This window comes from Sphaerodactylus townsendi, linkage group LG03, assembly GCF_021028975.2.
Source record: "Sphaerodactylus townsendi isolate TG3544 linkage group LG03, MPM_Stown_v2.3, whole genome shotgun sequence".
NCBI classification, from domain to species: domain Eukaryota; kingdom Metazoa; phylum Chordata; class Lepidosauria; order Squamata; family Sphaerodactylidae; genus Sphaerodactylus; species Sphaerodactylus townsendi.
Window position 1 is genome coordinate 94,003,580 of NC_059427.1, and position 12,307 is coordinate 94,015,886.

Genomic DNA, 12,307 nt, shown 5'->3' on the forward strand with positions numbered 1-12,307 from the left:
AACCCGCGTGGGACATCCCTCTGCTCATCCCGAATCTTCCCCCTCTCACTTCACTGCTGTACCGAAAGGGTTTCACGCAAGCTGACTCGACCTAACCTGCTGCGGCCTTCTTACCAGTGACCCCCGCCCTTACTATCAGCAGCTTCTGATTGGCTGGAATGTCTACGTATCCTGTCATACGATTGGCTGCATCGTGAGGCCGGGCTCCCGTCCCCTGTCCGGCTCCCAGCACGTTCGGTTGCGCCTTCGGTTGGCTAGTTCCTGGTCTGATTCTAGGCCTACGCTCGGCAAGAGCGGGGAGGAGGAGTGGGGGAGGTCGCTGGTCGCGGGGCAGAAGGGTGCGCAACAAGGCGATGCGGCCCGGAGCGTAGCCGTTGCAGCGCCATCATCATGATCATAGAGAACGTGGACGCGCTTAAGTCCTGGCTGGCCAAGTTGTTGGAGCCAATGTGAGTGCGGGAGGGGGGGGGGGAAGAGGAGGAAAGCGAGGGGCTGGGGGAGGCGGGGGGGAGGGCTGCGCAGGAGGGAGGGGGAAAGGTCTGTTCAGGGGGCTCATTGGACCGAGCGCATGAGGAGGGGTGGTTGGAGTTCGTGATTACGGGCACGAGGGGGTCCCTGGCCTCTGTGGGGAGGAAAGCGCGTTTAAGGAGTTGTTGCGTTTGGAAGGTCCGGGGTTGTGGAGCAATTTGAGAATGAGCGGCGGGGGTGGGGGGGAGTGACGAGGACCACTTTGCATGAGAGGGTCCCGAGTCTGACTTGCTTACTGGGGAAGGAGAGGGGATGTGATGGGAATCTGTGGAAAAAGGTGAAAGAGGAGGTTGTGGGGCTGGAGGGCTGCTATGCACTTCCCGAAGCGAATGCTGTTCTCTTTCTTTGTGGGGCTTCATGCTGGGTCTTCCCTCTGTAGAGAGCTGTCGAGTGGCTAATTTATTAACAACACATGACTACTGTTAGATGTCAGGAGCGCTGCAAAAACTTATTGGGAATAGAAATGTTCAGGCTGATTGTGCCCCAGTGCTGGAATTATGTTGCATGGGCAGTGCGCTGCCCCATCACTTTTTCTGTGCCCTGCATAATATCAGAGCTAGTGGTAAGTAGTAGGGGACTGCAAAGTGTTCAGGAAATAGGGGGCAGTCTTTATTATTTAGCAGTTCTGAGCTTCAGGATTTTGACAGTCTTGTGCCTGGTTTTTGTGAGGCTGCATTCTGGCTGCTTGTCTCGAATTTTTCATACCCCCTCCCCCCTTCAAGGGTGCACTTTGAATCTCCATTTAAGGCGAAGAGACTTTTGGGGTATGCTTTTAGTGGACTCTTAAACCAGTTATACCTAGACTAGTACCCTACCAGTCACTGCATAATACAGGGCATTTCAAATAGTTTTGGAAAACCAAGAAACCCGCAAGGGGTTTCCTCCTTTTGCTCTGTTTCTCTTTCCCTTCTCTGAAAGCTTCTATAATCTCGCTCCTTTTCTTGCTTCCTTCTTACCCAACAGCCAATATGTCTTTATTTGCACCCCCATCTTGAACTTTCACACTGCCCCCCAAATCCTGTACCTGGGAAAACCATGGTCCAGTTGTGTGGTGCTGGCCACTGGCCCAGGCCCACTTGCATAATAAGAAACCTGTAAGGACTTGCAGAATGTACTTCACCTTACCTGTATCCCCATCCCCACACTATTTTATCTCATCCTTTGCCAGGCAACCCCTCAAATGTTCTTTCCTTGCCTCATCCTCTCCTTTTCAGCCATTCACCTGTCTACTTTTTATCTTGCTCACATCTTCATCTATGTTTATTATTTATTTACTTTGTTTATATCACACGTTTCTCCACAGTGCAGGCCAAAGCAGCTTACAACATTTTCCTCTTTTCCTTTTTATCTGCTCAACAACCTTGTGAAGTAGGTGAGGCTGAAGGTATGTAATTGGCTCAAGATCACTTAGTGAACTTCCATGGCAGACTGGTGATTTGAACCAAGGTCTCCCAGACTAGCCTGAAGGTCTGCTCACTACATCACATGGCTTTTTTAAGGTGGCTGCTGGTCAGTCATGCCAGTTAAGTGGTAGCAAGTCACACGGTGATTGCTGTTGGGCCAAAACAGACCCTGCTTTTACTGACAAAACCCTGACCTGGAATGCTGTGGTTGCCTAGCAATTGCCATTGAGGGCATCTTTCTCTTAAAGCTACAGGCACTACTTTTATCATGTTGGGTTTTTTAACTTCCCATTTTTATCTTTTAAGGTGTCAGATTTTTCTGCAAACCTAAAGTGTTTTTCAGATTTTAGCCCATTGTGGGCTCCAGTCACTCAATTTAAATATTTTCAGATTTGGCTGAGTTGAAAATTAGAATCCGCAAGCCCATAAAGACTTTTTTTTGGTGGGGGAAAATATCATTTTTTCTTCCCCCACTGTTTTTCTCTTTCTCTTTCCTGGAAGCCCCTGTAGCATTTCCCATTTTGCTGCTTCCTTCTGTCCTTCCCACCTTCCAGCCAACCTACCAGTATGGTGTAGTGGTTTAAGAGCAGGTGGATTCTAATCTGGAGAAGCGGGTTTGGTTCCCCACTCCTCCACCTGAGTGGCAGAGGCTTATCAGGTGAACTAGATGTGTTTCCACACTCCTTCATTCCTGTTGGGTTACTTTGGGCTAGTCACAGTTCTTCAGAACTCTCTCAGTTCTACTTACTTCACAAGGTGTCTGTTGTGGGGAGAGGAAGGGAAAGGAGCTTGTAAGCCACCTTGAGTCTCCTTTCAGGATAGAAAGGTGGGGTATAAATCCAAACTCTTCTACCTTTTTCTGTCCAGTCCCTTCAGCTTTTTCTCCTTCTCTTCCCCTGACAGCCCCTGTCCTGGAAAATGCCAGTCCACAGACATTGGCCATGTTGATAATTAGATACATTGATGATAATGATAAGAAAGATACCCGGTGCCTATTTTAGTCATGAGGGCCATTACTGCAAGATACCGAAGCCTCTGTGCCTTGCTTATAGACCTTCTGGTGTCATCTTATTGGCTACTGTGTGAAGCAGGATGCAAGACTGGGGTATCTATTGGTGTGATTCAGCACAGTTACTTACATTCTAGTTTTCTATTTTGATAGTTTCCAAAATAAACGAAGATCTTAGATTCTTGAATGATTGTAAAGTTATGATCAGGCATTGAATTATGTTATGGCTGTGTGGTTGTTATGGTTTCACCCTAGTGTGTACATACCCTTGCAACTAGAGTTTGTAAATTAATCTGATTATTCTGTCAGCTGGCATTTAAATGTAATAAGCATGACTGCACTGGATTTAAAGTGGCAAGTGGTTAGAAGTTCTGATTAGGATCCTTAAATTGTTGTGATTCCTAACTTCTTGGATTTGGATTGTTAAACTTTCCCTTCTGAAACTGATATTCCACTTGCTTTCAATTAGGTTCTGAGTTCAATGAAGGGCAGCGCAATCTGAGGTGGGGGGGATTCTTTTCTGAAGGTGGTGCAGACTTACACCAGTGGATTTGCGCTCTCAAGGGCACTTATACTTGCTGAGGGCAAACCCACCAGCACCCGGCCTCAGTGGGATCCTGGGGCGCCCAGCCATAGCACCCAACTTTCCAACGGCACACTTGCACTGCCCAGAGCTACATGAGCATCGTGGGGGCGTTCTGGGTGGGGCCAACCTTAGTCAACCTCCAGAGTCCTCTTGGCCCCTGTATCCCAGCAGGCCTACCGGCAGAGATAAGCTGTGTTTTTTGAAGCATTTCTCTATTCTTCCTTATGAAGGAGTTTCAGGTAGGATTTTTTAGACTCTTTTGGGGCTTCCCGCTCCACAGGAAAGTCCTTTGGAGCAGGTGGAGCTTCACTCAAGTGGTTCTGTTCTTGCCTGTCAAGCAGCTCTGGACTTAGCTGTTAGATTTTCTGCCAATAATTTTATGTCACAATGAAGTGAGTTTCCTTAGAAAAAGTGATCCTCAACAGTATTTGTATGAGCAGATAGCAATGTTTCTATTTCATTCATGGATTTTAATGTGTATTTTTCTTTCACATAGAGTTTTGGAAGATTTTCTACATGTCTGCCAAGTTCTTTGAAGATAATTTAAGTGTTATTATTCAGTCGTGTGTATTGTTGCCTTTAGTGTGCATCACATATCCACCACAATGCTAATTTATCATTCAACAATGAAGTTTTTATATATATGAGAATGATTAAAATTATAATTGGAAACTTCACCCCCAAACATCTGAATAATTTTGACACTTATTTCATAATTGCAAGGTATTGCCACAGCTAAAGAAGTCCTCACTCCTTTGTATTGTGCATAATAATCATAGAATAAAAACATGGTTAGAATCTGTACAGCAGGACATTGGGCTAAAATTGATATTTGAAAAAGTATAGTTACGGTCTTTCTGAAACCTGCTTTTGGGTCACAGTATACATGTTGGAGAAGGTGCCTATATCTCTTTTCATTTTTTGCTTTTTTTGCCAAACTGAGTTTTGAATAAAACTGAGTAAATACAAGGTTCACTTAAATATAATGTATGCATATATAAAACAGTATTTAGTTGTTCCTATTTTATGCATGCTCAAAGGAGGATGACTGGGATAGGCAATAGTGAACCAGCGCGTAGACATACTCTGCCTAGTCAACGTGGTAATATATCTCCCCATTTTTCAGTAACGACTCGGTACCTGCACAGGAGACTACCTTTACCTGAAGCAGGAAACTTGTATATTGAATCATATTATTGGTTCTTATATTGAATTTGACTGTTACTCATTACTGTATCTTCTGACTGGCAGTGGTTCTCCACTAGTTGAGGGATAGTACTTTTTGAACTGGGAGAAGGAATAATTTTAGATTGCTTGTTTAGACAACCAAGGCTAGACAAACCGTTTGGCCTGGTCCATGTATGAAAAAATATTATCAAAGTTTAGAATACTTGAAACGTGTGACCTGACAAGGGTGGAAACGCTCTATATTTATACATAGTTTGGAAGTTTGAAACTCTGTATATTTGAAATATTTGTGTGGATTATTAAAAGTCCTACATATGAACAAATTAAATTGTTAATGAGAGATTTCTTACTAGCAAAATCTTTCTCCCCATCTTTCTGTATGTGACATCTGTATTATCCTGTACTTATGAAGCAAACAGGGTTAGTATAGTATGTGAAATCACTTGAATATGTTTTGTATTTAGCTTCTGTGAGGGCAAGGAGGTCTGTTAGTATAACTTCACACAGATTGTAGCCTGAGAAGAGGCTTCAGTAGAGATAAGGAGAAAATAAAGAGGACGGAAGGAAGGAAGGAAGGAAGGAAGGAAGGAAGGAAGGAAGGAAGGAAGGAAGGAAGGAAGGAAGGAAGGAAGGAAGGAAGGAAGGAAGGAAGGAAGGAAGGAAGGAAGGAAGGAAGGAAGGAAGGAAGGAAGGAAGGAAGGAAGGACTGATTGGGAAACAGGTGAAGAATAATGCTTGAGGAAAAGACAGGAATTTAAGATCTGGGACAAGAAAGAGCTAATCAGTGAGAAGAAACATCAGTCACAAATGAGAGATTGTATACTATTGAGTGGCTAGTATTAGACAGGCTGATAAAGAATAGGGTTGCTAAATAAGCTGGATCAAAATAGGAAGAGGACTGAAAAGGTAGGATCTGAGAAAACAATAGGTGACAGAGACATCAACTTGAAAGTGGTTCTGAGGTGAAACTATGCCTGGGACCCAAGAATAGGGCGGGCTGTGCACTACTGGTAGGAACGTAGTTGGCAGGCAAGGCAGAGGGCAAAAGGGCATGAGGTTGGTATGTTTACATCCTAACAGGGAATTCTACCTGTTGTGGTTTCTGCCATGGCTCCTTCATTGCAGTAATGTGACTTTACAATCTGAATGAGTCCACAAGAGCCAAGAAGCAGTTGGGTGATAGATGCTGAATTTCATCATCCAGTTATTTGACTGTAAGGTTTTAGTCTACTTCTAACAGAGTTTAAACTCTTAGCAATTATACACTAAAAATAAAATTACAACTTCCACTATGAGTACAAAATGTGCAGATGCCACATTCTGCATTATAGCATGTAATGCTATGGATTTTTTAACGTAGTTTTCCAGTTCTATAATCTTAGTCCTGTTGTACTGGTAATTGGATATTCTATGCTGTTTGAAATGTTTTCTATATTTTGTAATCTGCTTTTAGTCTCAGCAAGAAAGTAGACCATGAATGAAACAAAATAACATAAAATGTGTGCTGGTTCTTCCACTTTGATGTCAAGCATGCACATTTAGAAATAGGTTTTACCAAAATCATGACATAAGGGAACTTAAGTTACATGTTCATAAAACTACTTTTTTTCCTTAGATGTGATGCAGATCCCTCAGCCTTGGCTAACTATGTTGTGGCGTTGGTCAAGAAAGACAAGGCAGAGAAAGAGCTGAAGGCTTTCTGTGCTGATCAGCTAGATGTCTTCCTACAAAAAGGTATTGTGTGCTATTTTGTTAATAGTAGCATTTTGTTAATATGGTAAACTAGTTATGCAGACGAATTGTAGCGTGCCAAATATAAAAAAGCTGTTTCTTCTACAAAATGACTATATTACACTTAAGAAAACTTAACTACAAGTACAGGGTTTTATATATCACAGATAGTTAAACTTAAGAACATAAGAACTAGCCTGCTGGATCAGACCAGAGTCCATCTAGTCCAGCACTCTGCTACTCTCAGTGGCCCACCAGGTGCCTTTGGGAGCTCAAGTGCAGGATGTGAAAGCAATGGCCTGCTGCTGCTGCTGCTCCTGAGCACCTGGTTTGCTAAGGCATTTGCAATCTGAGATCAAGGAGGATCAAGATTGGTAGCCATAACTTAGAAACCAAAGCAGTGAAAAGGTAAATGCCCTGTGGAGTAGCTTTGCTAATGTATGACAGCAGTAAAACAAAAAATTGCTGTTGTAAATTTAGACGTTAACTGTTATAGTTGCACACAATATCTTGTCAGCTACGTAATAAAAATACTTGCTCCTAAAAGACTCAAATTTGATTGACAAAACACTTGATTTTTTTGTACTACCGTCTGACCTGGTCTTCTTGATTTCAGGAATATTTAACTAGTATTTATGTTGCACTTGGAAGTTTAGAAAGCATTTTGAGGCAGTGAAGGGGCAACTTAAACGGGCAGTTTAAAACAATATTTTGAAAATAGTTTAATCATCATTGTAGAATACAATTATTTAATAAATGATGTTCATTTTCTTCTAAAACGTTCAGTTTTTCAAGTGGAAAAACTGATAAAATGCTCTGAGAGCAGGAAAGAAAGGAAAATAAGTGTTTCCCTTCTGTTTTCTTTCCAGACTTTCATATTTTCATTCTTGATTGATCTTTTCCATATGCTTTTTCTGCCAGAAACTTCAGGATTTGTTGATAAACTCTTTGAGAGCCTATATACTAAGGATTACTTATCTCCTAATGAACCAGCAAAACCAGAACCTAAGACTGCAGGACAAGGAAAAGAGGAGATCAAAGAGGAGGTAATATTAAATTTCTCTGTATCCTGCTTGTAAGTTAACCTGCCTTTATATATATATATATATATATATATAATGTTTTTCCACATTGTATATTAAAGCAAACAATGAATCTGTTTGAAAACAGAAAGGTTAGGTAATTAAACCTCTGTTTCCGACATATTTGAGCAACAAAATAAATAATCTGGGGGCCAGCTTGTCTACACATTAAAAAAATAATAATGCCAAGGGGGCCATTCTTGCACTTTTTTGAATCCATTTGCTAGTATTCTTCACTGTGGTGATCAATATGTGTTTGGAGACTAGGTTGTTGACAGGGTTCCTATTCATCTTGAATGAACAAAGATAAGTGGCTAAAACTAAGTCCCTTGCTGGCAGTTCTTGTCTGTGCTGCTAAGAAAGAAGCTTGACTTGCTGTATAGCTTCAGATCTGCAGTCATTCAATCCTCGCTCAGGAAACAAAAATATAATGTTGATTCTGTAGTTAGTTGTAAAAATGTAAAATTTAGGAAACTGGGGGTGAATTATTTAGAGAATTTGTATTCCTCTTCTCCAGAGCTGTCTTGAGGTAGCTTGCAGCTAATACAAGCACTGCAAGGGCATAAAAGCAGAATGAAATAACCATACATTTTAAAAATGTTCAGGCTCTGAGCAGATGATAAAGCCCCTGAGTTAAAAGCTTGGCTGTCTATCAGTTGCAGTCCTCCTCTAGAAGGATTTATTGAAGCCTGAAATACTTCCACATACTGGTATATTTTTCTGTTTGGGTGGTGTTTCAATTGTCAGGATTTCAACTGATAGTAAAGGTGTGTTTCATACTGTGTGGGTTGTCCCAGAGGTGGAGCTGGGCAAAATGGAGCCCAGGGTGGACTCCAAGTTTTCTGCCATGAACCCTCATGCCACCCCACTGATCTCGGCCCCCCGTGCCCCACTTACAGGGGAGCGAGGCATAGCTATAAGGGGGCAGGGTTGGGATCAGCCCTCACCCAAGCCTAGCTATAAGGTGGTGGGGTGGGGGCATGGCTGGTCCCCTCCCGCTCCCTTATAGCTACGCTGGGGCAGGGATTCGAGGCTGGCCCGGCAGTGGCTTCTGCTGGCTAGGGGGAGGGGTCTGGGGCTGATTTTCCATCCCCCATGTGACCCACTGGCACGTGCCCAGTGCGCCAGTCCCCACCCCATCTCCTTATAGCTACGCCTTTGGGTTGTCCTAAAATGTTTTAATTCTCCTCTGTCCTTTTACATGATATAAAGTAATAAATCCAAATAAAGTCTTTAATAATAATCGCTACTTTTGGAATAGTGCTATGAAGATGGATTGCACAGGAAAACAGTACCGTTTTGAATATCTTTATGTAATCTTCTTTATTTAAATACTTGTATCCCACTTTTCTCCCCAACCAAGAATCTAAATAGTATCTTCCAATGTTATTTTCCCTTACACTCAAGACAACCCTGTGAGATAGGTTAGATTGAGAGATGGTTACTAATCTAAGGAGGCCCAGCAAACTTTCATGTCCGAACTCGGGTATGAATTTAACCTCTCAGACATAGACTCTAGTCACTAAATGTCACTTCATTTTATGCTGTCAGAAAAAAGTGCAGAGACTTGCTGCTAACTTTCTTTACCTCTTATTCTGGCCATTACCATCTCAGGATAGGGGTTCTTTTTTAAAGATTATGTAGTGCAGAGCACAGTGGCTCAGTCAGGGAGTAAGTATACCAGAATAAAGTACAGTAGTGAGTATTCTGTTAGCTTCAGATGGCTGCTCTAGTTTAAATGATGAACACATTACTTGTAAAGAACTTTGCTATACTTAGTTAAGGTCAAATGAGAGATGATATCTTTGCTTCATGCAGTTCTGCCCCACCCCCATCTCATAGGCATGTATCTCCTGTAACGTTAAAGGAGAGTTTTTATTCTAGTTCTAAATGTTTTCCTTTACTATAAAATGATTAATTGAGGAATACTTTAGTTATGTTTAGAACAAGCTTTTGGTCTTTCTGTAGACTTATTCAGTATCCTTTATCTCTGTTTTGCTGCATTCCTTTCACAAATATTATGACTAGTATGATGACTGGCATTATGTGGTGAAAATTAAATGGCTTAGAGACAGCAAAACTAAATTTCTGCAGTTCATTCTCTACAGAATCGCTATGAGTGACTGCAACTTTTCTGATTTTGGGAATTAATAAGTTGCTATTTTTAAAACTCTGTTAAAAATAGTTTAGTTCAAAGGTCAGGGAAGTTTAGTTCAAAAGTCAGGGAAGCTGTGCACTGTGTGGGGAGCATTTTTTGTTTGGCTCTGGACAGTTGCTAGTTGAGAACAGGTTTTACTCACATAGTTGCACAGTTTCAAAATGTGATAGATTATGAAATGGGAAAAAATAAAAGATGCAATTAAGGGGAAAAAATCGCAATTTAATGTTTCGTATGCTTTTCAAAGACCTACTTTTTCATATTTGTGAAACCTGCTAAGAAGAATACCGTCTTAGTGCAAAATATGCACTCTCTGTAATTCATTATTCAATGTCATCCAAAAGAACAGGCATACCATAGTTTGAGAAGGTTCTGGAGATATTTAACATAATTCCTTATCCCCAGAGTGAAGCCAGTTTGGGCTTGGTCCGTGCCTACATGGAGAACACATTGCTACTTATTTGAGCCTACAGAAAGAATAGTTGACTCTTCGGCTTACAGAGTGTCAGTCAAATTATAGGAAGTCAGATAACATCAAAGCCATATGACTGGAAGAGGAGAACTAGAGTTATGACCTCATGGGTGTCATTATGGGCAGTAGAATAACAGAGTCATGGACAGGAAATACAAATCAAGCATCAGGATGTATGCCACAATGAGGAACAAACCAAAGGTTGGATCCATGGAAGAATCCTTTCCCCCTACTGAAAGACCTCATCTGGGTATTCTGTTGCTTTTCTCGGCATGTGTGAAAATAGAATCAAGGAGCCAGGTACCCCTGCTTTCTGTGACTGCTAGCAACAGGTCCTTGCAAAAGGCCACAAGAGAGGTAGCAACTCTACAGGTACTTTGGCCGTTTCTGCACAGGCGGAATATGGCGGCCTGGGGACGGCAAAAACGCCGTCCCCAGGCCACCATTCGCACAGGGGGTCCAGCTGCATCGCAGCTGCGCCGCCCAACCACCGTGAAGCCAGCGTTTCCCCAGTGCGCTTAGAAGCGTACTTGTTGGGGAAACACCGCCTCGGCAGCGGCTTCAAGACGCCTCCTCCCCCGCACTCCCTCCCGGCACTTACCTTGTCCCCGGGCCTCCGGCGCGTCACCGAGGCCTGGGGACACGCCCCCCTGCCCTGCGCCGCTGGAGCAGGTGCGCAGGGCGGGGGGAGCGTGTCCCCAGGCCTCGGCGACGTGCCGGAGGCCCGGGGACCCGCCAGGTCGGCCGGGCGCCAGCGCTCCGCGGCGCCGGGTCCTGGCTCTTTTCAGGACCGTCCGAAATGCGCCGACCTAGCCGTTTCCTCCTCCGTGCAGAAACGGCCTTACAATCCAATTGAGTGTCCGAGCCCAACGGCTGAAGATCACCGCTGTAACTTTTATCATATTTCTCCTGCTTGTGAATTTAAGTGTCTATTAGGGAAAATGTCCAAAGCCTTTTTTGTATTTTTGCAAGGGAGAACCAGTAGAAGAGAATGATTTGTTATTTCTCTTTAGACATTTCAGGAAACCTTTGAAGAAGAGCGAGAGGGCAAAAAGAAGAAATTCACTAGCCCACAGAAAAATCGTTCAGATATTAATGAACAAAGGTCAGTGTTATTTATTTTGATCAGACGTTCTTACTGTTTGTTTGTTTTTCTGATCCTTTTAAGAGAAATGTTATTGTGGTAATCATTTCCCCATGTGGATTTGCTGGGCACAGAGGAACAAATGGTTGCTACCTGGAGTGGGGAATGGGAGAGAAATTCCCGTACTTTGCAACCTCTCTGTGCCTTTGATAGAGCAGTTCCAGGAACATGCAGTCTTGCCTGATCTATTTTTGGTCCTTTTTTTGATGTGTTCAGTCATCTTAAATAAATTCATAAAAATATTAGAATTCAACATGCAAACCGTGCATATTACTAAGAACCAGGTGAGTAATACTGAGTAGAGAACAGCAGCCACATGAAAATCCTTAGGCCTGTCACTGGAAGCTGCATAGGGAAGTTGCTTTGAGGATCTTATTAGCTGGCAAGTTCTGCAATATAGTTGTAACATCCTTTATGCTGTCAGGATTTCTTTGAAAAGCTCTTGACACTGCTGATCTAGAATGGAGGGGATGGCCGGAGTGTACTTGGACTGAACGCAGGCTCCTTCTTTAACTGCTTCTGACACACCTGAGAGTTCATGGGAACTGCAGGTGGCTTCTTCAGTCCAACTGTGATCATTCTTTGAAATAGCAAGTGCAGGTGTCTGGTGCTTATTGTGGGGAAGCTTTTCAATTTACATGTGATGGCTATAAATACTTCTTTCACCCTGTTGTTATTTTGCATGACGCCTCACAAAAGTGTCTTTTGTACTGCCTCTGAGATTTGTAAATCTTTGTCATTCCAAATAATTCCTTGTACTTTAGGAATAGTCAAGAGAAGTACTATCTTAATTCACCATTACTGAGTTGCATTGGTTTGAACCTCTAGTGACTGTTACTTAAAATTGTTTTTTTTATGTATGAGATTGAAACCTGGGTATTTAGCATAGTTTGCTGGTTGTGCCGACATAAATTAACGTGGTTGGTTTTCGTGTTTCATTAAGCATCCTTTGGTGGTACAGAGAACTCAAGGAGTGAGTTTTAAAACTGGTTTGCCTGTCAGGCTT

At 42.6% G+C, this 12,307-nt stretch overlaps 1 protein-coding gene across 1 annotated transcript in view; it reads left to right on the top strand.

Moving 5' to 3' along the window:
* The first annotated feature begins 263 nt into the window (after positions 1 to 263).
* The window catches only part of RBM27 (RNA binding motif protein 27), a 52,584-nt gene continuing 40,540 nt past the window's right edge, over positions 264 to 12,307 (top strand). The window contains exons 1-4 of the mRNA XM_048489965.1: positions 264 to 449; positions 6,330 to 6,448; positions 7,367 to 7,491; positions 11,171 to 11,262. Coding sequence (XP_048345922.1) covers positions 391 to 449; positions 6,330 to 6,448; positions 7,367 to 7,491; positions 11,171 to 11,262 — 395 coding nt within the window. The 5' untranslated portion in view covers positions 264 to 390. The remainder of the gene's footprint in view (positions 450 to 6,329; positions 6,449 to 7,366; positions 7,492 to 11,170; positions 11,263 to 12,307) is intronic.